The following is a 25,819-nucleotide window of genomic DNA, read 5'->3' on the forward strand; positions in this document are numbered from 1 at the left end:
GGCACTGTGAGAGTGAAGTAACATAACTCAATGACTCCAGCAAGGGCTTGGACTCGGATCACTCGATCCGTAATCCAACGGACTTCAACCATTAATTTTCGTGAGGAGATTGGGACATCAAATATTTTCCACGCCTCGATCAGTCTGATTGTTACATTCATGTATTAGCTGTCTAGATTTTCTTATGATACGGTTGCCATCTTTTAATATTCGACAGCACAAAATTGCAATTTCACTGTTTGATGTTATACCAGTTTCAGTTTGCCGCTGGCGCTATTTTTGATGGCGTGTATCTTTTCAAATTCAAAACATCACGCTTCGCCTCGGCGCGCAATCAAAACAACTTTACAAAGTCAATATTTGAACTCCAGTTTACTTGTAATGGACTTTCATGCCAGCATGATGTGGTTTTGTCTAAGTTGAAGAGCTAGATGAAATATTAATCGAATCTCTTTTATCTATTCAAACTCGCCCGCCGAAACAATAGCCGGACAAATGCCCTGTGTAATTGAGCCCTTTTCGCAGCCCAACAGATCAATTGCTATGGAAACAACAAGCTTATTCGTCTGTGGGCATTTTTTCGGGCAGACACACGCTATGTTTGAACGGTACACTATGATTATTGCTTGCTTTTGAAATATTTTTGTCATTATTAATCCGCGAAGCGTTGACTTTTTGACGCGAGATGTCTGTGGAAAAATCCGTCGAGCTGAAAGATAATGCGGAGTCATTCAGGAACAAGCACAAGGGTAGCGCTTACGCACTGGTCGAACAAACTGCCGAGGGTTTCCTCGCGGACGGACTTTGGAAGTCAAAACGCGAAGAGGATCTGCAGCGTGAAATAGAACTGATGTCTACAGAAAAAGCTAAGCGTTTATTTGAAGATGAGAAAGACAGAAAGGCTTGGGTGGCAGCGATTAAAAAATCCGTAGAGCAAAGTATACAATCTCAAGTACGGGCTGCTCTGGGTACACCACCGGGAGAGAAGCGAAAGAAATTATACGAGCAAAGGCTTGCTGAAGAAAGACGAAGGAGGGAAATGGAGATCGAAAACAGTGACAAACAAAGAACAACAGAAAACCGTAATTATAGCTATCCGTCTTTTCATGATGACGACGGGATACTGTTTCAAAGACGTCAACAATATTTGCAAAAGTATGCGATGAGACGAACGATGAGATCTCTCACCTTCGACAAAACCGCCTCACGAACAACTCATCACGGCTTCGATTCAGACAGCGATATAGATCCCTTATCCAGCGAATTTAATAAACGTTTTAGCATCTACACGCGAGCAGCTTTAGAGAATGCGGGTAAAACGTGCGCCAACTCAAGCACCGCTCCTGTTTATAAACGCTCTGCGGGTTGTATATGGGTTGATCACAATGGCGACCAACATGACATCCCCGGACCGTTTTGGCCGAAGGATCACTTACCGCGATTCTCATGCCAGAAACACATTCATTTTATTCCCGATTTTGTCGAAAGGTTGAACACGGAAGGTATGTGAGACTCATTAAGATTAAAATTCGCCATGCATGCTATTAAAACAAACTCATTTGTTTACCAATGGATTTACATTTCACACTGACTTCTCGCCTTGTTATAACTCGTGTGGTAATTACATATGTTGGCACTCACTTTACAGCTTATAAGGGAAGTCTAAACGTCAGTGATGGAATAAAAGAAACAAAGTGTTTTGTGAATGATGTTCGTGTGATATTCAGGCGAAAGTACGGTACTTCAAACAGTGCAATTAACAAGTCACGCATACGAAATCTACATTTGCGTTTAGCGGATTGAATTACAAATTCAATTTTTGTTGAGTTTATCGAAGACTTGAAACATGAGAGGAAGTATTCACGTTTGATACTGCGTATCCGCGTTCCATCAAACTGAAAATCTTTTAGTGGCAGATATTCTACAATTCATGTAATATTCCTGACAAAATGTTGCTCTTATAAGTTTCACGCAATAACGAGGGATACAGAGTAAACATATTGTCACGAACCCGACACCAAGCGACATCATTGTTTATTCTAAACATCTTTCAAACATTACGTACATTGCTATGGATGGTCTGCTCTAACAAAAATATTCTAATTATGAAAACTTGATCTTAGTGTAAATGGGCTGTAAAATACTAGCCGCCTCTCATTTGCTCCCGCTACTACGTATGAGAGGCGGCTGTATTCGCAGGCTAGTAAAATATTAGCAAGACATTCTCTCGATTTGTTGATTTTATTAATGAATTATGTTCCAGAAAATTATCTTATTGTATGAGGGTTTTTAATGCTCTTGAAAGAATCCAAAATTTGCACCATAATTTTTAAGAAAATGTTAGGTAAGGGGTTGTAGTCATGGGAGTTTTGTATTGCCCAAGAATGCATACAATAAGATGGTGATAATGATGATGACAATAACAACTAAATACTCCATGGGGAAGGGGAGGGTTGAGCTGGGTACACCATAATATTTTTGGTGTGGGTAGATCCATTGTACCACTGTGCTCCTTTGACCCAAAATGTCTTTTCCCCAGACACTTGCCTAATGGCTAATGTATTGTATAGCATTGGCACTGATAAGTTTTCTGGCTCCTCCAGGATTGGGGCAGGTTTTCATCCCACATAATATGACCACTAGATCACCTTACCTCTCAAATATCTCACTAATCTGACATTCTTAGAAGCTATGTCAAATGATTTTTTTGACTGAACAGAACTGCTTTTGTATTTCAGCAGAAAACTCCAACACTGCACACAGAGGGAGCAATGAGAATTTACTGTACCCTCAACAGTGGCGTGGAAACTTCACCGTCTATGAAAGACAAAATAAGGGGCAGGTATGCTATGCCCAGAACACATTTTAAACTGCTAAATTAAAATTTTAGATATCTTTACTTTTTAGAATTTATATAATTTTTAAAACAGGTAGGTAAAGGTATCGAGTTACCTAATCCTCTTAAAAATATAAAACAGTAATATATAGATTTAGGCAGGCCTAAAAGCGGAGCTCCCCATTTATTTAATTTTCACTGGAGCTTACAATGTTTTCATTCTGGCGAATAAGCGGCCAATGTTCTAATGTTAAGGGTGGTTTATAGGTGCAAGACAAATTTAAATCGCTCACGGTTAAATAATTTTCTTAAAGCAGGGCAAATGCCGTAACTCATGGCACGAAAAATTACTTAAGAGTACAGTAAATTATCTGCTTTCTAGCAATAGAAAATAGTTTCGCAATCCTGTTATAGTTTCGCTTACAAAAGAGAGCTTTATGCTTCTGTCCCTTCCAAAAATGCTGATGTCCCTCCAAAAATGCTTGAAAACTTGTAGGAACAGAATTTTTCCTCCATAATCGCTAAGAATCAAAGAGCTCTTCGAGCCAGAACTGAATTTTTTCACCAAGTATATTTGGTTTTCATACCTTGAACATATATGAGCAGCAGGTGATTCTAGATACATCCATCGTTGATGAAGCTCATGTGAAACCCGATTTAGCTTTCGAATGCTCCTTCATGTATGACGCTAGCTCTACAGATAGACACAAAAGTCATCGATTGCTTATGGCTCTCAATGTCCACTTTTTTGGCGGTAGATTACTTTCTACACGTAATTGTCAGCAACATTTTGTTTCTTAGCTTGTTGTTTTTCTTGTCAAACCCCTTTAAATTTTAAAGGCCGCCTTTATACGGCCGTCTTGCTTCACTCTTTCTACCATCAAACTATGGCCGCCATGTTGCACGACGTACGTACGTCGTACGCGCCCGCGAACCATGCCGCTAGCCATGATGACCATGAAAAACCAAAAGCATGGTTCTGTTAATTTTCTATGTGTATGGGGCTCTGCTCTGGGAGCTCCGCTAAAAAGATTTTGGTTATTCATCTTGGGCTCTTTTCATAGATCAGATGTTTTTTGACTTTAGTTCTGAGAATACATGTAGGCCCTTTGCAGCTGGGGTCACATGACCAAATTTTTTATTTGAAAAAATTGTTTTATGGGCTACAACTTAAAGAATGCCAGAAATGGAAAGAGCAAAAAAGTGCTTGCTGGAAGGCAAGACCTTGAATTCCAGCAACAATTTTCATACTACCGGTAATCTTCATTTTCAAACCTTCTTAAAATCCCATTCCTTTATGGCAGGGGCCTCAAACTTGGCCATTTTGCTATTTTGACATGCTCTTTTAATTTCTGGCATTCTTTAAGTTATAGCCCATAATTTTATGAAAAGAAGGTCATGTGACAGCCTAGCTGCAAAGCGTCTACCTTATTACATGAAATTTTCGCGACACGTTAATTTCGCGAATTTCGCGATTCCAAAAAAATCGCGAAATTAAAGTAACGCGAACAATAAGTGTCGCGAACATAACATGACGCGAAAATTAAGTGACAAACATTATGTCAATAATCAAGAAGGAATAAGTTTATTACCACTGAACGAAGGAATTTTCAATGTAAATGGATGTTGTCGTCAATTGACTCAAGAACAATAACTCGCGTACAGGCATGACCTACTTGTAGACATTGTGAGAACTGCTCTGTTGTTGCTATTGCCGAGATTTAGTCCCACCCTTGTGGTTTTGTTAATTTTGACGTTACTGTTCCTTTGATGAAGTCGGTTTTTTTAGTTGAACAGCCATGTAAAATAATATTGCCAAGGAAATGTAAATTGTGTCTTACTCAAAAACGCGAAATTAAAGTGATTCAAAATACAAAATTTTCGCAAAATCGCGAAAATTAAGTGTCGCGAAATATGCGCACCTCAAAATCGCGAAATTAACGTGTCGCGAAAATTTCATGTAATAAGGTATTTAGTGATACATCAAGAAAACATTGCCTAATTGATTGATAATATATTGATATTGTCAGGAGAAATTAAATGTTGATAACTCTTGGGGGGAGGGTACAGTGAGGGTGAGTGAATACTTAATTAATCGCATGGTGATGTTTCCTTTATTTGTGCCACAGGGTACCCACAGTCATGTTGTCCCACCTGGGTGCCCTCCAAGCCTCACATTTGAATCAAGGTTTGAATGTGGAAACCTGAAGCAGGCTAAGAGAGTGTAAGTACAAAATAATCCTCTTGAAAACAGGGTTGGTAAATTGGAACATGCCCACTCGCCCAGGCGAGTGTGAAAACTGTCGGACCAGTACAAATCACGGATCACTCGCCCGGTTTGGCGAGTACAGTTTTCAATATATTATTCAAAATAAGCGGAACTTTTACTTTCCACTTTAAAATAATCTACACTGTCCATAAGCTGATAGCTTACCGACATTTTGAAATCTCCATCAAAGCTATTTGCTTGTGTGCTCCGGCTTTTATTGTGGAGTAAGGTCTATTTTCGGCAACTTTTCATTTAAAAAATAAGCTTAGATTGCAGCAGTCTGTATCGTGATCGACCACTACGGTGGCACAGTGAGTATAAAATTTGCTTAAAAATAAATCTTTAAGTTGTATACATTTTATTTTTCGTGGGGGGAGGGGGGCTAAATTTTCCTTTTTTAATGGAGGAGACTGGGCGAGTGAAAACTGATCTGGGCGAGTGCAATTTGAAGGTCACTCGCCCAGATGGCGATTGCTCTGAAATTTTAGTTTCCAACCCTGTGAAAATAACCCTTTTATTGTCAAGCTCTCAGAATTAGTTATGGTTATAGTGTGCTGGACTTCCAATCAAGCTGTCTGAGTTCAAGCTCTATCTAGAGTCATTGTGTTGCTTTCTCCAGGGCAAGACACTTTGCTCTCAGAGTACCTCTCTTCGCCCAGGAAAACATAAATTATGTGTCCTTACAAACACCCATGGCGGCCCTATACCCACATAGGGTTATGGCAATAAGTCAGACAAACACCCAGGTGAAACAGATGGAGATGCTCATCAGAAAGTTTGAACTATACCCCTAAAGGAGACCAATCCTAGTGTGGCTTAAGCTTTTTTTAACTAGAATTGATATTTCTATATGTCTTCATGTGTATACACTGAGACCTTGGTGGCTACAAAGATTGGTATTTTGCCCAGAACACCCTTATTGATGATGCTTACCAGAGTTAAGCACAGCAGGTTTATTGAGACGCTAGGTTTAAAAGAAGTGACCAACCCTGGGTACCAGAGAGAAAGTATCTTGAGCAGAGTGTCTGGTAACCAGTATAAATTTTAAAGCAGGCCCTTTGTAAACAATGCTGTTCTCATCCTTCTGTTTTAGTGGAAGTTATGAATATGATTTGCTTCTGAGTTGTGACTTGTACACCAAGCGACACATGCAATGGTGAGTTAACTTTAAATGTTTATCACTGTTTTAACTGACTCGTACATACAATAATTCAAAACTAAGAGGTGATCTTTCCTATATAATTCCAATGAGTGTTTTTCTCAACTGAAGCTTATCCCCAGTTGTATATTTTTTTGATTTTTCCCATGGAAATTAGCCATTAACGGGCCTCAAAAGCCCGTTTAAGAAGACGGTTTTTTTACCCCTTCTTTCACCCATTTTGCAAACAGTAAAAAAAAGACTATCAGCCTCATTCCCAGACGGTGCGTGGTCGCTGAGGACATAGAGTTAGAACATGCAACCTCTAACCATCGGATTTACCACCCTTTAGTGTAAATAACTTTGGTATTTTTATTATGTAAAATAAGACTCTTTATTGTTCACTGTAGGTATTACTTCCGTGTTCAAAACATGGTACCTGGTGTTGTTTACAAGTTCAACATCATTAATCTGCTGAAGAAAGACAGTTTGTACAATTACGGTAAGTGTTTACGTTTGACTAAGTGGAACAAAGATAATCCCGTTCTGAAAAGTTGTCTGAGCCCTCGATGATGTTTTTTCTCGGCATAGGCGTACGGGCAATTTTTTGCCAGGGGGGGCGGTGAGACATTTGCCCAAAAAATTCTCGCAAATTGCCCAAATTTTTACGAAACAGTCGAAAAGAAACGAGGGTCATACGATGAACTAACATAGGCTTACAAATGAAGTGAAAAATTCTTACATAAGAATCTACGATAACATTGTTGGATTTTGTTCGTTCTAACTTTTCAAAAAACAAATAATAATAAAAAAGAGGCGGCCCCAAAAATGTAGCGGGTGGGGACGAGAAACATTTGGGTTTTTTTAACTTGGTCTTACTGACACGTTGTCGCCCCATCACGTGCTGCGGAGGTATTAAATCCGCGCACACGACGAAAACTCGCGCACATTTTCTGCTCAGCTTTCAGAATCTCGCCGTCGATTTTGTAAAATTTAGCAACGCGAAGAAGCTTTTTTTTATCAGGTGTTTAACTGTGACAGATATTTGCAGTAGAGTGCTCAACAGTAAAACAAAATTACAAATATGTATATACCTAATTGAAGAAACGTTGACCTCTTGAAAAGCATAAACCATGAACGATATGACCCGATGGTATTCTGGGTAGACAGCTTTGGTTAGCTCAGTAATATTCTTTTTATTGATAATCAAAGTTTTTTCTTTCTTTAAGAGCCTTGGGAGCATGACTAATACAACCGGTCTTATTATCATGCTTATTCTGTCAAATACAACAATTATTTTTTCGATTTCCCAATAAACATTTGGGTCACATCGTTCATGGTTTATGCTTTTCATGGGTCAACCATTCTTTAATCAGGTATATCAACAAATGATCCCCTTCACTATTAACCAGAAGCTCATCAGGTGCTAAGCAACCACTGTCTTATGTGAATTTAACTGGCTTTAACACGCCGACTTCAGGTTAAAATAGAAATTATCTATCTCTTCGAAAAAAAAAACTTCTTTAAAAACTAGCTTTGCCCAAATTTCTCTTGTTGCCCAAAAAATCTGACTTGCCCAAAATTTGGGGGGGCTGCAGCCCCCCCTGCCCCCCCGGCCCGTACGCCTATGTTTCTCGGTCAGAGACGTTACTTAGCGGCGTGGCATCGCCGTGAAGGCGAGATCGTGACGACACGAAATGACATCAGAGAATGCTCGGGTGCTCGGGCTTGTTTTCGACTGGAACTGATTCTTTGCGCTCACAGGCTATTAGACTAGAAGCAAAGAAAATGTTTTCTTGTGGCGAAAAGAGAACTGACAGCAATAGATAGCTAGTTTTAGATCTGGGAAAAAAATAATTGTCCATTAAAATCCTATTTTGATCAGTTATTTTTATTTAGGTCACTCGCGTAGGAAAGTCTGAAAATAAAACAGTCCCAGATATGACAGATATGGTTTGAATTTAAAACCTTCTCACACCAATCGAACTAACTTTTAGCTCACCAGGAGTTCTCAGTACATTCAAAGCTTACGATGTTTCCTCATTCCAGGAATGAAGCCGTTGTTGTACTCCGAGCGAGAGGCTACGGTCAGAGGCCTGGGTTGGAAAAGAGTCGGCTTTCACATTAGTTATTACAAGACTTCATCTTACAAGAATCCTCTACTGCAACGGGAATACGTTTATTACACTCTCACATTTTACATGGTAAGATTTTGTTGATATTCTTTTGCTCTGTTATACATAGCAGCCACTCAGCAGTTATGGTACTGCTATTGGGACTTCGATGATCAAAATTCTTGTCTTGTTGCCCTATTAGTGTATTATAAGGAATTCACTTCGGTAGGCTTTACAGTGGAACTCGTTTCAGTTTTCAATCGCTTTTTGCCTACGTTTTATAACGTTTCTGTTTGTTTTCTTATCTGCCATTCAAAAACTAATTACCCCAGGTGCACTTATCGTTGACTGGCTACTTTGACATCTTTGCCGTTAAGACCAATCCTGATTTCAGGAAGCTAAGACACTGTGTCTCGTTGCCGCAGGCTCGTGAGGATTCCTGGCAACTTATAGCTGGTAGAAGAGAGGTTTATAGTGGTTCCTAAAAACACAACTGGTGCAGAACCTGTTTTTAACGCAAACATTCTTAGCGCACTGGTGTCAAGCGTGGGAAAACGTTTTAAACTTTTCTAATTTAATTCCTTTTCGCTTTTGGAGAATGGATCATCGTCTGAAAACTATCTATAAATGTTATCTTTGCTTAGATATTTATTGACGGTGTTGTGCTTGATTTTCAGGTGTTTCCACACGAGGGCGACACATGTTACTTAGCTCACTGTTATCCGTACTCCTACACTGATCTGGAGCTGTATTTACGATCCATCATCGACAATCCAAAGATCTCACAGCATGTTCAGAAAGAGGTAACTGAGCTATGAGCATTAAAAGAAATTTAAAAAAAATACTCTTAAAACTTCTTGGCGTGAATGGAGGGGGCCGTAAAGGTTTGCGGTATTGCGGTTTCGCGTTATTTTATGGTGCGGTTTTCCGGACATTTTTTAATTTTAAACTGCGGTTTTACGGTTTACTAGACTATACGGTTTGCGGTATGTGAAAATGTTTTGGTTAAATTTAATGCGGCGTTGCGGTTTTTGAAAGTTTTCTGTGTGGTTTTAATGGTTATCGTACCCCTTTAAGCGCCCCCTATGAATATACAGACCTGTGTCTTCGCTGTTGACCTTCATCTTGATACTGACAGGACTGACACATGAAATCTCTTCACTTTTCACAGGTGTTGTGTAAAACCATGGCTGGAAACAACTGTTATGTGTTGACCGTTACATCGTCCCAAGGTAAGCCTTAGCTTTTCAAGACATGGATCTCAACTTGTTTTAACAGTAAAAGGAAACCAGATACAATGAAACCTCCAATACAATCGTGAACCCGCCTTTTCTAAAGAAAGTAGAGAAATATATCACGTTTGTTTTTACCGCGAATGACAAAAAACCAACTCTCTTTTTCGGGTCGAACTTCAGACTTCTATCTCGCTCGGAAAAAAGGGGTCAGTATTCAGACTAGTAGTAGTAGCGTCTTTATTTATAGAGGATTATTTATAGAGACTGCTTCTTAGGACGTCCTGATTTTCTTTTCCAGTTCCCGAAAGCGAGAAGCTTGGTGTAGTTATAAGCGCCAGAGTACATCCGGGAGAGACAAACGCCAGCTGGATGATGAAAGGCATGTTGGACTTTCTGACCAGCGGTCATCACATTGCAGAGGTAATGAATAGTTTCCAGTCCCTATTGCGAACATGGCCTGATTAACAAACTGCGTCAACACTGATTTTCTGTTTCTTAGTAAGTTTACACAAGTAATTCACGCTTGTTTTTGCTCTCGCCTTTTGTTGGAATGATGCGCGGCAGACCGTTACTACGTGACAAAGTTTTGACACATTTTAGATGTTATTGACAACTTGCTGATAGCTTCCGTTTAGTTTGACCAATCATATTGTAAGAAGTTTTTTTCTCGGGTGAGGGGGGGGGGGGGGGGGGGGAGTTGACATGACAAATTTTAGATGCACTGGAACTGAAACAAACGCAGGCGCGTGTTTCAATCTCAACCCCGCCCTTACACTTGGATTTGCATTGGTCAAATGAGTGTCATAAACGATGTAAGATATGAATCAAAAACTTTGTAGAGCGACAAAGGTTCGGCGTGCATCATTATCAATTTAATGGCGCAAAAAATGAATCATTTACTGCGTATTTTAAAACAATTTTTTTATTTATATGATAAATGCAAATCGATGAAATTGGCCTCCCGAGAGCGAAAAAAAAAATTTTTTCAGGTCTTCAGTAGTGTAAGACCGCTTATTTATATTTTCACTGCTACTGCTGGACACACATTCATTAATTTTTTTATTCTTCTGTGGACAGAAACTCCGCCGGAAGTTCGTGTTCAAGCTTGTACCGATGCTGAATCCAGATGGTGTGATTGTCGGTAACTACAGAACGAACCTGGCCGCGAGGGACCTGAACAGGACTTACAAAGACCCAAAGAAGGTGATTTGATATTTTGACTTTGTAGAAAGTGAATATTGAACGGTATATACCAGGCAAATGAACTTTAGTTTGTGTTTACCTTAAACGTTTTTTTTTAACCTTTTTTAAAGGAGAGTTTTCCAACTGTTTGGCACATGAAGAATATGTTGGAATCTTTCAAAAAGGACCATCAGGTGAGGGACTCTAAAGTAATCCTCAATAATACACGTTTTCAACACGATTATTCGCTTAGTAGGGGGTGTGGGTTCAAGCAATCTTGATGTCTGTGCCTGTACGATTCCAGTGTCCAACCCTCACACCCAAAAAAGAAAAGAAACGAAGGGGGAAATGGAAACAAATTGCTCGAAAAATTGCGCATTAAATGGTTCACATGCATTACGTGCTATTAAAGGAAACTACTGCCATTTCCAATCAAGTTTTGCCGTATTTTATTTTAACACAGCTATTGAAAGTGACGTTTGAACCAAGTTTGTTTTCTATAATTTTAGTTGAAAGTGCTGACTTATCTGGTTATTTAAAGTAACTGGTTTACATTAGAAATGTTTTATTTCAGGTCATTATCTATTGTGATCTTCATGGCCACAGCCGCAAGCCAAATGTCTTCATGTACGGCTGCACGGCGGATCCCAAGATGGCGTCCATGAGCAATTTTGTAGAAGAGCGGCTTTTTCCCTGGATGATGTCACAAAAGGTAAAAAGATGGACCCGTAATGCGGTTATTAATTGTTTTGTGCAGTTGTTACCATTTATATTTTTTACGGGTCTGCTTGACTGTTAAAAAGGTGAATTCAAGGTAAAGAGAGAAATTCAATGCTCCGCTGATTAGCCTTGTGACATGTTTCGGCCCACTGTGAACGCAGTATTAAACTGTTTAATTCAGTATTAAAGTTTTTTTTTCTTGTTTTCGTTGCCCCAGGCTCCTGACAAGTTCTCGTTCAGCGGGTGTAAGTTCCGTGTGCGCAAGTGCAAAGAGTCAACAGCTCGTGTTGTGATGTGGCGTCAAATGGGAATAACGAACAGCTTTACAATGGAGGCCACCTTCTGTGGCGCGAACTTCGGCGACATGTAAGTGAAAGATTGTGCATTGCTATTTATGATATAGATATAATCTAAAACGCAATATGATTGGCTAATAACGAAACCGACCATATAATTTCAACTATGTTTTTCTGGACTTAACTTCATTATCTAAAATACATTTTCCTGCTTTTAGTTTTTAAGTTTTTTAGCTGTATACTGTGGTGCGATCATTGGTGGGTTTGGTTGTTCATTACGATCTTTGTCTTCACAGGGAGAGAGGCAGGCATTTTCACGTGGGTGACTTTGAAGAGATGGGTCGCCATTTTTGTGAAGTCTTGTTGGAGTACTCAGAAGCAAAGAACGGCAATCGGTAAGAGAAGTTATTATCCAACTCCGCCTAGTGGAATACAAATAATGGCGAGTCTAGTTCAGATACCTGACGGTATTTGTACTCTACAAGACCGGTTTAACAGGATCTGTGTAGCCCTCTTATTCCTGCTAACTGCGCGTACCATTAAAAAACGGGGAAATTAAGATATATAGAATATATAAAATATACGTTCACGATACTACACACTAAAATGTCTAATAAGATTGATGTCATCACAAACGATAATAATTCCATAGTTGCAAACAAATCAGGTCTTTTAGTACGTAAAAAGACGGCGCAAGTTGTATCATGCACAAGTCATGTCTCGGATATTGACTGAGCCCTCAGTCAAAGATGTTGCCAAGCAACATGACGTATTCAATATGACGTCATGCCCACGAGACAACTCTCCAGCAAGTGCATCGAGTCAGACATCACCATCATCTGTTGAACCACATTGGCTTTTCTTGCTTGAAAGAAAAGTACATCCAGCAAGAGAAGTATATTTGGATCAACAACATTCACCTTAATCTCGTACCTAGAACTTCTTAACCCTAGGGAGTACATCTGGGTACGAGATTACATTCACCCATGAAAAACGTGTCAAAGACACCTAAATTCTAAGCACACAACTGTAAATGGGCAATTAACTCTTCCTGTTGTGGAAATTCTGGCTAGATTTGCCAGTGTCTTGCAAGCGTTTTCCTTTCTTATCAATTATTTCTAACCAATTCTTTGTTGTTGTTTTTTCGCGTATAGGAGTGAGATGACCCAAGCATTCGTTGAGCTGGCTTGCAAGATGACTCGAGATATTCTACGACAGACGCTGGGAAACTATCATCTAGATTCAAAAGACGGCGCTGTTATTAACAAAGAGAGCAATGCAGGAACAAACGAAGGGAAGAAAAGTGATGGCCCGTCCAAAGAAAACGAAGAAGCAGATAGCAAAACGAGAGGAGTTGGCGTCAAGGAATTTTCTCTCTCAAAGAACAAGCCGGTGAATTTTGTGGATGTTCGAGTCCAGGCTCCTACTACTGGACTTGAAGACGGAGTGGAGTTTTCTGTGAAAAGCGTTCACGTGGATTCGTTCAACGATTGCCTTAAAATACTGGAGAATTTAAACCTTGTGGATTGCTTCGATGAATCTGAGTAAGTCAAAAAGTTTTGTATTCATTTAGTTACTCAAATAGAGCGAAGCAACCGTTAAAACTCGAGTTAACGTATGTGGATGACTGTTCTGTTTGTTTCAGTTCCAGTGACTCGGATAGCGACGACGATGACGTGGACGAGAAGGAGGACGATGAGCCGGGGTCCAGCGGTATCACTGTAAGTATTAAAACAGTACATACTAGTCTTACAGGACAGCGGTCAAACGCAAAAATGTAACACCACTTTAGTTTCTTTATAAATTTATTACTTCAGTTTTTGTTGAATTTTGTGAGAGTTTGTAAAGGATGGTTCTGAAATATACAACGGCAAAACTTAATGCGAGACAACAAACAACAACAACTTTATTAACCCTTATACATAAAAAAGAAGAAATTTACACACAATAGAAATTAAAGCTAAAAGGGCGTACGCTTCCTGAAATAACTAAGGAGTTAACAAGTCTGCTTTATTGCAATCAATTTCTATCATATTTGCTCATACATAAGTATTCGGGGGAAAAACCCTCATGTCCTACTTTTATTTCAAGAAAAATAAGAAAATCAGTTCCCTGCCCGTACACTCAAGGTGGCCAAATTTTAAAGCCGAAATTCTCCTCGCGTTTGAAAACTAAAACGCACGGAGAAGTTTGGACAATTTGAACGACGGAAAAACTCTAATAGTCCCCGTTTGTTGAGCGCTGTAATGTCTTTACATTTGGTATGTTTTTGTCTTTTAAGGGCGAGAGAAAGAGAAAGAAAAAGAAGAAAAAGAAAGCTAAGCATTGGTGGGATACGTTATCGGTAAGAATATTTTCTAAACTAGTCGTTATCCGCAACAATAATGGCTTTTGGCGCAGGCAAACAAGCCACACTCCATTAGTCATTAAAGTTAGAGGACTTGGAATGTGTTCTGGGTCCGGAGCGCCACGTAGGCAAATTAAAATGGAAAGCATTTTTAAGCTCGGTTCAATGCAATCACAGGGCTATAAACAATGTTTTTCATTTCATGAAACTGGGCGCGCGCGCTCTTTGGTCTTTTAAATCTGACGTGCGATCGCGTACACATATGGAAAACGGTTTCACACTGAAGAAGGGCTATGCCCGAAACGTTTGTGTTTGCAAACTACACAAAATGACACTTTGTACACCTTTTTTAGATTTTTTGTTTATAGTAAATAATTCCTGCGGCGGGAAAAAATCTTGTGCGCGCTTGTTTCTAGGGTAATGGTTTTGCGTCTATGACGTCACAAGTTGCCATGGTTTCGTAGTAACTTTGAGTTTTCTCTCAAACGGCTGTAAGCGAAGCAGTGTATTGTTGCGAAACAAATACTGTAAACGCTCAAAATGCTAAAGCATTGTTTGTGCATCGCTGCGAGAAGTTTTGCTTCGTACAATACTGATTTGCTGCAGAAGAAAATGTTGCGGAGAACTATAGATATTTCGTGAAACTTGTGTCGCAGCTGGAAAAATCAGTTCAAAACAAACTACACAAAATTTACGGTTGCCTGGTTTAACATTATTTCATGTCAACATTCTTATTTCTAGTAATTTATTTTTTTGTTGTTTTACTTTTTTAAAGAAACCGCCTGCAGCTTCCGAAACAAGTAACAGTACAACAACTGATGATGATGATGCTAACAGGGAGGTAAGTGCTGAAATATAAGGAAAGATAAAAAAGATGTGAGGAATATTACCTTTAATAGAAGAGAAATTTAACCCTCACACTTAAATCCTGGAGCAGTGTTAATAGGTTTTCAAACATCCCGGCCCTGATTTAGACCTGGTGTTACAAGAGTACAGTGTAGCTATCGGTTTAAACCCGGTTCAGACCACGTTATCTCGCCTAAATAATCGATCTTAACAGTTTGCGTAAAACAAATACACGTTTGAGGATCGTTACTGACTTAGGCTAATAAATCTAGAGATAAAATACTGTTGCTGTCGACTAAATAAATAGCAGTGCATCAAAAATAAAAGTGAATGTTCATAAATATTTTTTTCAAGGAAGAACGCTTTTACTTTTGTGTCTAACCTTTTCTTTATCACTCGTTGACAGAAAACTAAGGAATGGCGTGGAAATATCCACAAAGTAATGTATTGTTCCTTACTGTAAAAACTTACTAATGTAACCTTTAAAGATTAACGTAGATTTAAAATATATAAAAATGTTTTGAGAAATAAAATGTAGTGTGGGGGATTGGTGAGAGGCTTGCTCTCTCGTACCCAGCCTCCGGAGTTAAATGAGGTTAAAATTGAGATGAGTATGAACTAGAAAATTTACTAATTTTGTTGCATGTAAAAGGTTGAAAAATTGACAGGAAAAAACTGTTAAAATTTTTTGAATATTGTATTCAGTCACCTATACTATCTCCGCGCCATAGCTGAAACCTGAAATTGAGGCGCGCGGTGGCAGGTGCCCGTTGGAAATTGCGCTCTCCGCCGTTTTCTTTTCTTTAAAAGTTCATAATAATTGGCGCATACTCAGATACGATCAGTAGCGGGGTTGCGTCCTTCTGCGCGCGCGCTGTGCTCTGCGCCTTTCCCTCCCTTGCGGGCGCCGCGCGAAAAATAAATTTGTTTTTTTCTTTTTCCCTGGTCTCTAGGGAGGTGTCATCGCGCATCTTTTGCGATTTCGCTTTTTTACGAGCCTGCGGTAATCTTTACCAAAACACAATATTCCCGCCAAACCACGTCAGGATTTTAAGATACTCAAGTAAAACTAAAGACGAATGTGCCTGTTTATCTTGTTGGTTTAAAGTAGATAAAACTGTTAAAATTTAAATTCAATATTTCCAAGTTTGTTACACTTGCGTATCTCAAGTAAATCTTTCAACTCTTGATGCAGCCCGTTCTAAATAAAATGATCTTCTAAAAACAAATTTAAGGAGAGCGCGTCTGCTTAAAACCCCTAATTGTTATCAAAGTAAAGGGTGAAGGCAGAAGGGCAGGGTTTGAAAAAGTTTGCCCGACTTTTTTAAGCAAAACCGTGCGTGCACTAGTATAGTAATTTCTAACAAAACCAGACCATTATTTTAAAGTTTTCATTGATGTAAATTTGTATTTTAGCTTTTGACTTTCTGATGTAATGCTCCCACCGTAACAACAACGTCTTTGCAAAAGTAAAAAATCCAGACTTGTCTTGAAAGCGAGACCACGGTGTTTTTAAGTTTGTTAGCATTGTAATCCATTTCCATCCTCGCCATCGCTAGTCATCCTCACTTTCTATCTAAATGAGTTCCTTTCATTTGGGGAGTACCGTTCTAAAAAATCAAGCCATTATTGTTGTTTTTCTTGCGCTCTGTTCAACAAAATTGCGGCATTGTTAGATTGTTATGTTCTACTTGTTTGCTGTTGCCAATCACGCTAAAAGATGATAACCTTGTTAAAAAGGTTTAAAAAAAAATCTTGCAGATTCCTTTTACGATTTCTTTCAATTAATCCACTGTGTGTTTTTGTAAACAGAAGAAGGTAAAATCAAACTTTGGCAAGTTTGTTAATCCATACAGCAATCGTTCAAATGGCGGCATCCCCATCTTCTCACAGGAGAGAATCCAAGAAAGAGCTAAAAAGGTAAAATAATTTATTCCCCTGATTGTTGAACTTAGAACTCGAAAAGATTGATAAACTGGTTCGCTTGACTGTTGAAAGTGATTGTACCTGCAAACTCTCTTATTGCTCCTGTTACGGTCTCCCACCAGTCAGAGTAAATTAAGTGTGTTATGCAACCAATCAGGGACAAAACCGAAATCACGTGCGCTGCTTTTACCCGCGCTTTCCACCGCTTGCGTGCTTGTGATTCAAGCCCTGATTGGTTAGTTGCACTGTTTGTGCTCAGATGTGAGTACTTTGGTTGTGGATTTACGACAGTCAGTAGAATACTGCTCTGTATGAATTGTTTTATTATGTCGGCTTCCGTTGATCGCGTGAAAAGTCCAGTCATTTTCTGTTGAATTACAGCTTTCAATATATTTTGTTGTTGTTGTATCACGGGGTTTGTAGATAGATTGAAATACCGTGAACAGTTGTATTCCTAATGCCCATGAAAACAGTGTAACACATTTTTCTTCCAAAATCAACAACAAAAAGAATAAACAAAAACATCAAACGACAAAGAATGGTATGTCCTAAAGTGAACATCTTATTGTTTTCTTTATAGAAAGAGGAACTGCAGCAGAATGGATCACAGGAAGCAGAGAGAAAAGATTTCCTCGTGAAGGTAAGAGTATGAAAAAATGCAAATAATCTCAATTACAGACGTCCACTCTGTGATCAAACATTGTGAAGAGGAAGATTTGGTTGTTCGTGAGCTGTGTTTGTTACGGATTATCGCGGTTTTCTGAGTTATTTCTTCTTTCTTAGAGAGATTCCTCGGTTTTCTTGCCACCGTAAAATTAAACCGGCAAAAACATCGTTCTTCTTGTTTTACAAAATTCGCTTTGTGTTGTTTTGAGCTCAGTTTTCAGGCGTTATAACTCCCTACCTCCTTGAATGTAAATAGTTTTCCATCCCCCAATCCTCCCCACCGTTTGATGGTCATATCCGTCATCTAACTGAATTAAAGCGGTGACCGAAAGCTGTAAAGAGGATTTACCTTTACTTTTTTCTCCGTCCCAGTCCCATAAGTAGTTTTTCCCCTTACCTCAATAATAAAGACATTCTAGCTCTTACCCTTCCTGAAAATTTAAACTTACGTAGTACATGGAGTGAGCGCCTCCGACAATCTAACCCGTAGTTCTTGTTTTGCAGTATGCGGCAGATGAGCCCCAACATTCCGCACCAGTTCTTGCTGTGACAGACGATACAGAACTCAACTTTATCACCGCCCAAAGACGCGTGGCATATTACATGTTTGCCGCGAATAAGAACCATCCCAGCTGGGGGACACCAAACATTCAGACGCGCAGTAAACCCCCGAGCAGTCCCCCCAAACAAGTTGTAGAGTTGGACTCATTCAAGTTCGATTACCTGACGGGGGATGGGTACGGCTTTACTATCCGTATCCCTGGGAGAAAACCGCAAAGATCTCGGACTCAAGACGTTCTCGAACGCGCGAGACAACAGCAGCCTCTTCAAACATTTGAAGAGGCGAGGAGCAAACCAAGGAAAAAACAGGTTACTCCTGCTTATGCTATCGACTTAAGCAACGAACACGTCGCATTCCCAGATGTGACCCCCAGTCTTTACACCACACATCACGGGCGTTACTATAGTAACGATTTAGAGGAAGATTCTGGCAAAAACATTCAGTTCAGAAGAGGAATGACTGGTTCATTCGACAGTGATGCTGTTGATCGTAAGAGAAGGAATTTTGCGAGATCACGCAGCGAGCATGGCATGTTAGTTAAGAGTGAAGACAATGAAGAAGTGAAATCACAAAGCGCTGGGCACAGACCGAGAAACGAGCGTCCGATGTTTGAACCATCGGCGCCAATTCCTTCCTACTCACACGTTTCCACACCGCTTGCCAACCGCAAAAGATGACAAACAACCTGGACACGTCCTCAACAACCAAGAGCCTGCATTGCCTTTGGTACATGTACATGACGTCATACCTGTTACTTGGCAACCGAGTGAGTGGAGTGGCAACTCCCCTGTGGGGGTGTGGGTCAACTGCACTAGTCTTTGCACTTGTCTTTACACAGCGAATAAATTCACGTTATCCCCGTGTGTCACGGTGTTTATCGAAGTAAAAGTTCAACAAACAAGACTTACAGAAAGGAACAATTTTTCAAATAGAAACATCAAATCACTATAAAATATCGTTTTTAAAGAGTATATATATATTTTAATAAGGATAATTTGTTTTTAAAAAGAATATTGTACAGAGAGTTTGCTAGAGTTAAATCGTTCTTTGTTAAAACCCATATTATATATTTATTCACTGCGTTCATGAACGTTGTTATGAGTTATGTAAAGCAGAACAATATTTACACGATATGAACAGGACCTGAGATAAGGAATGAATCTCAGTCAAGTGTTCGCCTTGAAGATGGAGTGTTGAATGTCTTCGATGTGCAAAACATTTGAGAGACATAAGGATGTGTTTGAGAGAGGACAAAATAAAGTACTACAGCAATTAATTTATCGCTTCATGTTTTAGTGAAATAAGTTTCTTGTGTTGCTCGGAAGAGTCTCTGCATCTCATTTTGAGGTCTGCGCACGAGCATTTGGAGCACACGTGATCAAGTTTTAATCTCCACCAATCAGAATAAGACATAGCCTTGGGTCACGTGAGTAATCGTGCGGTTTCTAATCCTGTTTCGTCCTCCAGCAAGCTGTTTACTCGATACCGCTGAAAATGAAAAAAAAAATAAAAAAAATAAAACCGGACATGTTAAGGTAAATGTTCAAGTCTTCTTCATTCCACTCAAAAAACTTTACGATAACATCTTTACTCTAAAAGCCCCTTCTGTAAATTTACTGTAAACCATTTTATAGGTTCGAACCATTTGAGTAGTGTTCGTTCTTTCTACAACCGAGTAGAACTTCACCGGGCATATGTTAGACTGTCCACAATCGATCGTCGAAAGCGCGTAAAAAAATCGCGAGAGAACTGGACGCAAGGGGCGCCGCTTTCACGTGCTTCATGCTCGCGCTTGCTTCCCTCGCTTTTTCTTTTGCGCTCTTATGTGTTGGAAAATAGAGAGGCTGAAAACAGTCTAGGCATGAGTACAAGCACAAGCGCTCAAAAAGAACGAACACGCTCATTCTTTGTTTTTTAAACCACCGTTGTTGTGGTTATGATTATTCCTAGTGAGGGCAGCATGAGAAGAATATAAAGTGTGCTCGTTTTTCTTATATGCTCAATGCCTGACCCAAAGAATGGCAGAACGATAGAACACACTACTATACAACGAAACGACCGACGGGGTAAGAGGAGTACCGCCGGAAAAAATCCCAGAAAACCCAGAGTCTTTTAAGGCTTCCTTACAATTACTTGCATCGCAAACACAAATGTGAGGATTATTTCTCCATTCCACAGAATGCATATCCGCAGTTCATGTACATGGGCACCAAAGATGCCGTAGTTTTCTACTTACAGTGCAGTTTGCAGAAGCTCTCGACTATGTGAACTTTTGCTCGATGAAGCGAATACCTAAAGGCTTGTTACAGTTTGCGATAGGTACTATGCTGCTCACTTTTCAAAAGCAGCAAACTATTGATTGTTATAAACAAACTTATTATAGCTTTATGCTACCTCTCAGTCTTTCTACAAGACGGACAGTTGAAACCGGTCCCAACGGTGTCCATCTTAGAGAGAGTTGACCGTATAAGCTTACCTCGTTTTTCACCAATAAATCCCTGATGTAAATCTTGTCCGGACTGGGAGGAACTAAGCTTTGTAAACGAACTGCTTTTAATGCTGTTGGCTGACAGGAAATCAAATGTGTAACCTCTGAGCTCTGAAACAGAGAAAACAGATTCCAGATACATGGTTACCACTCCCAAGTACTATATATACAAATTACTTACTTTTCCCTCCTGTTTTTCTTTTACACTTTACTTTTGAACCTAGATTGACGTTTCAGTAAAATTTGCTACTAAATTTGAAAAAGAAAGAAAAAATCGGACAAAAACAAGAACATTCAATTTTCAAAACTGGCTAAAATCAAGGCATTTTCATCAGAATCTGTCCATTGATTAAATCATTATGAAATATGGGCCTATTTTCAGTCACTCTTGTACGTGTTTTCAGAGTAGCTTACCCTGTTGTTTTGATATCTGAGTCTCATGAGTCTTATTCTGTTTCTTGCTTCAGCAGCTCTGTTTATTTAACAAGAAAGGAAAATAATTATCAACAGAATTATCTATACATTATTGGGGTTGGTTCATTAAAATTACAGTACAAGGAAACATATGCTTTTCCATACTTTCCCTACTATTTGAAAGAAGTTTTGCCCTTTTTCCTAGCAATTATTTTTCTCTTGTTGTGGCACAAATGTACTGGACAAACGTTTGGGTGAGATCAGCTTAATAATTATAATTATGCACTTGGCTTGAGGAAACAGGACAGAAATATTGTTTGTGGGTGCCCCTGATACCTAAAATAAGAGATATTTGAGATACATATTTATTATCTTGACATGTTGTTAAGACCAATGTTCTACAAATCCTTCAATGATGATAAATCATTCCAGTATTTCCACTGACAAAACATTGCACTTATCTAAGTGTTATTTTGAAAATTTAAAGTAAACTACCCTTGGAATTAAAACATTATTATTTTAAACCATAATAATTGAAAATAATATTGTGTTGTCAGTTCAAGAAAAAATCCATCCCCTCACACATAATTGTTTTTGGTATGCATCCCACCCCCTAGAAATTCATGTTAAGCTTAATATATTTTTAAAAGCTTTGCCTTTGCTTAACAACCCCCCCCCCCCATCCCCCACCTCCTTGAAATTTTTTAATGCCCTTTTATGGGGTGGGTTTGGATATTCCCTGGAGCCACACAGTGAGCATCTCTGACTGTACTCTGACCAAAACAATGCTGGGTAGTACTTACTTTAGTTGTCCTATTATCTTGGTATGCTTTTCATTCTCGACAACTTCTTCTATGGGTGCAGGTTTCTGTTGCCTTTAAATATCAGGAAACAAATACATAAAAATATAAGTTGAAAGCACCATTCTAGGTACATACATTGTATGCATGTCCTGGTGAAAACCTTAAATGTAAGGAACTTATGAAGATCACAATGAAGGTTATTGAGGAGTTAAATAAAGATAAAGGATCTTCAAGGGTGCTAGGCTGACTATGCAACAGAAGTTGTACAAATACAGTGAAAATTAAAACAGGGCCCTCGATTTAATGCATCTTTTACTAATACACAAACTCTGCTCAATCAGCCATAATTTGTGATTTTTGCTGCTGTATTTTATCAGACCTCAGAATTCACTTCAACAAGTTTAAAAGGTCGTGTCTCCAGGTTGAATAATTCATGATTTCTATCTTGATTGTTGTTATTATGATTGAGGGCAGCAAAAAACATCATAGTTATGTTTTGAACTTCAGAGTTCGCAAGTTATTAGAAGGCCCTGAGTAAAGACAAATAAAAGACAATTCTACACAATTATAATTTAAAAAAAATGTACTCCAACTTGCATCAAGCTGTAAATTAATGTGAAAGAATAACATTTCAATTGTTTGTGTCAGACTGCTTTGTTTTGCTTTGGTTTGTACTGTCATTGTCATGTTTTGATTGTCATAACTGCTCCAGGTGTAGTTAGAAACATGTAAATTACTTTCGTCTTGACTTGTCCAAGTCTTTTAATCTTTTCCTTGCTGCTGACATAGCTTCACTGCACTCCTTAGGGGCAGGCTCATACTGTAGGTAAAATGCACAAAAACATTGTCAGAGCTATGAATACTATAACGAAGCTGCACTGGCATTTATTGAGTGCAGTGTTGACTACGATATACTTCACCTTGTGAAACACAAATGTCCCTGACCAGGGCTTGAACCCAGGGCACTGGGGGAGGTGGCCTGATAGCCAGTATAATTTTTATGAAAAACATACAGTTTACTGGTACCTATGATTACAGAAATTTATCTATCTGTTATGAAGTGAAATGCAGATCATGTGGTCCACACAGTGTACAAGCAGAAACTTCCAGCCAAGGCTCAAGCCCAGAGCACTTGATTCAGAGTCTAGTACACTAACTATTACCAGTTTTAGGCCACCATACAGTGTACCCGGGGGGGGGGGGGGGGGTACTCCCATAAATTTCGGATAGGGGTGTGCCGCCAAGGTTCTTAAACCCTGACCCTATTTAAGGATAAAGAAAGCAAAAATTGATACCCTTTTAAAGGCCCAAAACCGAAAAATGACACCCTATTCAAGGGGAGGAGAAGCGTTCCATGACGACCCAAATAATGGCTAACCGCGCACGGCAACACACAAATCTCTATAAAATCGCTTTACTAATAACTGAACAGTAAATTCAGTTTTAAAATACTTTTTTTGGTTTAGCTGGGCGTTTATTTTAGCTTATAGAATTTAGGTACCCTATCTAAGGATCACACCGGGAACTCATTGCCAAAAGGAGCAAAAATGATACCCTATTTAAGGACCGAGAACCTCAAAAACCATACCCTATCGGGCGGCACATACCTATATAGGCCACATATGGGAGTACACCCCCCCCCCCCGGGACAGTGTACCTCCCAAGTGAGATATTTACATGTAGGAATAAGTTCACTTAATGACGTGTTGCCTGTTGCAAAACATATGAAATGCACTGTGCCTATTGTGTGTGCTAGAAAACTAATTTAGCAACAGAGAACTTATGCACAGTGATGGCAACCAGAAGTCAATTTATTTCTGATCCATGTGTGTTGTTGAAATATTAAGCTGTTGGAACTTGTTGCTAATGTAACATAATAGCTTTGCCTTTTTATGACACCTGTTAAACATAAGATTTGCCATATAAAGCAGAGTATTCTCCCGGGGGGGGGGGAGGGGGGTTCGCATATGGAAGTGACGGGGATGCTCGTCGTCTCGCTTAGGGGTGTAAATTTCGGACGTTTGGTCTCGCTTAGGGTGTTCCGGGAAAAAACGCCCAAAACGCCAATATTTTTTGCCATAATGGTCTCGTTTAGGGTTACACACGAAGAAATATACAAATATAAACTCCATTTTTAGTTTTTGGTATCTTTTAGGGGTCAAGAAAGGCTTGAGCCACACCCAGATTGGTCTCTTTTAGGGGTTCTTTTCAAAATTTCCGACGAGCATCCCCGTCCGTTTCATATGGGAGTCCCCCCCCAGGGAGTATTCTCTTGTTTTAAAAAAGACATTTCTCATGGAGATTTTTCTTGGTTTCAATACAAGATTCAGGAAACTGGTGCCATGAAAACTTCTTTTGCTTACTCCTTTTTAATTTGGTGGCAACAATAGCATCCTCTCTCCCCAGATTGACTTGGATACTGAGGTCACATTCACTTTAAAAATGCAGATGCTTAAGGCCCAGTTCAAACGTCGAACTTTTCATGACCCAAACTTAATACTATTTGGGTCGACCCAAATAAATAAATTTGGCTGGTTGATTCAAACATCAACTGTTCATGTGCCGAACTCAATCTGCAACCAGAGGAACACACTTAATGCAACGAATAAGGACACTGTTTAATGGAAGAGCATATCTCCTTGTTGTTTAAAAATTATACAAACAGCAGTTTTTTGAAGTACAGACGCCAGGCTTTGGTTAAATGTCTTCAGTACTTAATGGCGGCTATATGGTTTGATAATGACATGAAAAGTTCGACGTTTGAACCGGGCCTAAGTTTCCTATTATTAGTTCACTCTATAAATTACAATAAGAATTAAATTATATATTTTTCTTTGGTAGAAAGATTGCCTATATTAATACCAGGGAGATAATAAGTCAGGTTTTCAAAAAGCATTTTATGGCATACATAATTATTAATATATTATAAGCAAAATTATATGATACAGATATGATACAGTTGTGTGCACCACGTGATCGACATCTATCTGTTATTAGTCAAATGTGGATCATGTGATGCACATAATGTACAAGCAGCAACCCATTATTATAGTTTGTGGCACTATGTTACGATGTGCAAGGCACCATTTTGCTGTTGAAATAACTATAGACTCGTATGCATACATGTAGTCTCATAAGTAGCAAAAAGAACTAGCAAAAGAAAACACGCAATTTTCTTTGTGTGCTCAATAACTTTTCCCCTGCTCTATGCTGGGATGTTGTATCCTTATCAGGACCATCGCAACACAAAAACTAAATAACGCAACCAAATCCTTGACCCAGGGCTTCTACCTGAGTTATGAGGCTATATAAATAGCCCTGGGGCGGGGAAGGGGTAATACTTTGGGTCAGTTTTTGCTGGGTTATTTGTGCTGTAGGCATGCATCTTTTAGTACAGTATTGGTAAACATGTCCTGCAATATCGCCCCCAAACCAGTGATGTATAATGGTAATGTCATTTGCTTCTTACACATTATTAAAACAAGATATTTTTCTTTTAGTATTTATAGGCTTAAGCTAACAAAACGGATCTGTTTCTTACTGCAAGATATTTGCTCTTTTGTTGTGGAGGTAATTTCTGGATCTCCTTTTTGCTCAGAGCTTTCCAGTTTTTTGCGTGAAATCTCTCTCTGCCATCATTTCCTCCAGCGGAACTTTTCTTCTCTATGTTCGGCAGCTTAACACTTGATGACGATTTGTCCTGTGCGGTCCATTGAAAAAGTATAGAAGAAAGAGGTCAATTTATAAACACCGATTTTTTACCATCAGTTTTAACGAAACATTCTACACTTTTTTGATAAATAAACTAGAAAAAGGATCAATTTGAACCTACCATCGTTTATAGCATAATAACAGTAAATGGAATGGAATCCAAAAGATTAAAGTTCCATCAAAACTTCTTTACAAACAAAACAACGCGTTCCGCCATCTTTTCCATTTTTTGCGCGAGAAGTTGTCATGGAAACTAAAAGATTACA

The 25,819-nt window shown here is 39.1% G+C and overlaps 2 protein-coding genes across 5 annotated transcripts; one reads left to right on the forward strand and one right to left on the reverse strand.

Moving 5' to 3' along the window:
• The first annotated feature begins 325 nt into the window (after nt 1–325).
• Nucleotides 326–19,413, forward strand: LOC144665470 (uncharacterized). Of its 3 annotated transcripts, none has more exons than XM_078526698.1 (22): nt 326–1,502; nt 2,739–2,842; nt 4,966–5,060; nt 6,199–6,261; nt 6,654–6,745; nt 8,293–8,447; nt 9,035–9,160; nt 9,529–9,589; nt 9,891–10,012; nt 10,670–10,795; nt 10,906–10,968; nt 11,349–11,486; nt 11,712–11,860; nt 12,087–12,185; nt 12,945–13,334; nt 13,436–13,511; nt 14,072–14,134; nt 14,913–14,978; nt 15,390–15,422; nt 16,796–16,903; nt 17,490–17,549; nt 18,080–19,413. In XM_078526698.1, the coding sequence occupies exons 1-22, from the start codon at nt 686–688 to the stop codon at nt 18,812–18,814; spliced, it is 3,741 nt and encodes a 1,246-aa protein (XP_078382824.1). In that variant the 5' UTR covers nt 326–685; the 3' UTR covers nt 18,815–19,413. The 3 variants fall into 3 exon arrangements, with proteins under 3 accessions (XP_078382824.1, XP_078382825.1, XP_078382827.1); XM_078526699.1 differs by having other exon boundaries at nt 2,742–2,842; XM_078526701.1 differs by lacking the exon at nt 15,390–15,422.
• LOC144665485 (uncharacterized) lies at nt 18,822–25,797 on the reverse strand. 2 transcript variants are annotated; one of them, XM_078526715.1, is made up of 7 exons: nt 25,675–25,783; nt 25,384–25,554; nt 22,580–22,662; nt 21,843–21,914; nt 21,040–21,097; nt 20,614–20,736; nt 18,822–19,625 (listed from the first exon to the last, which is right to left on the reverse strand). In XM_078526715.1, the coding sequence occupies exons 1-7, from the start codon at nt 25,675–25,677 to the stop codon at nt 19,560–19,562; spliced, it is 576 nt and encodes a 191-aa protein (XP_078382841.1). In that variant the 5' UTR covers nt 25,678–25,783; the 3' UTR covers nt 18,822–19,559. The 2 variants fall into 2 exon arrangements, with proteins under 2 accessions (XP_078382841.1, XP_078382842.1); XM_078526716.1 differs by having other exon boundaries at nt 18,825–19,625; nt 25,384–25,542; nt 25,675–25,797.
• Nucleotides 25,798–25,819: the final 22 nt, after the last annotated feature.

This window comes from Oculina patagonica, chromosome 9 (genome assembly GCF_052425735.1).
Source record: "Oculina patagonica isolate OP01 chromosome 9, crgOcupat, whole genome shotgun sequence".
Classification (NCBI taxonomy): domain Eukaryota; kingdom Metazoa; phylum Cnidaria; class Anthozoa; order Scleractinia; family Oculinidae; genus Oculina; species Oculina patagonica.

Bases quoted from the DNA above. Each gene is read 5' to 3' on its own strand.
- LOC144665470 (XM_078526698.1), top strand. From the start codon at position 686: ATGTCTGTGGAAAAATCCGTCGAGCTGAAAGATAATGCGGAGTCATTC. The intron at 9,161-9,528 runs GTAACTGAGCTA...CACTTTTCACAG, and splicing joins CACAGCATGTTCAGAAAGAG to GTGTTGTGTAAAACCATGGC. The intron at 14,979-15,389 runs GTAAGTGCTGAA...ACTCGTTGACAG, and splicing joins ATGATGATGCTAACAGGGAG to AAAACTAAGGAATGGCGTGG.
- LOC144665485 (XM_078526715.1), bottom strand. The intron at 20,737-21,039 runs GTAAGCTACTCT...TCTCTGTTTCAG, and splicing joins TCAGATATCAAAACAACAGG to AGCTCAGAGGTTACACATTT. The intron at 19,626-20,613 runs GTAAGCTTATAC...TTTCATTTTCAG, and splicing joins ATTTATTGGTGAAAAACGAG to CGGTATCGAGTAAACAGCTT.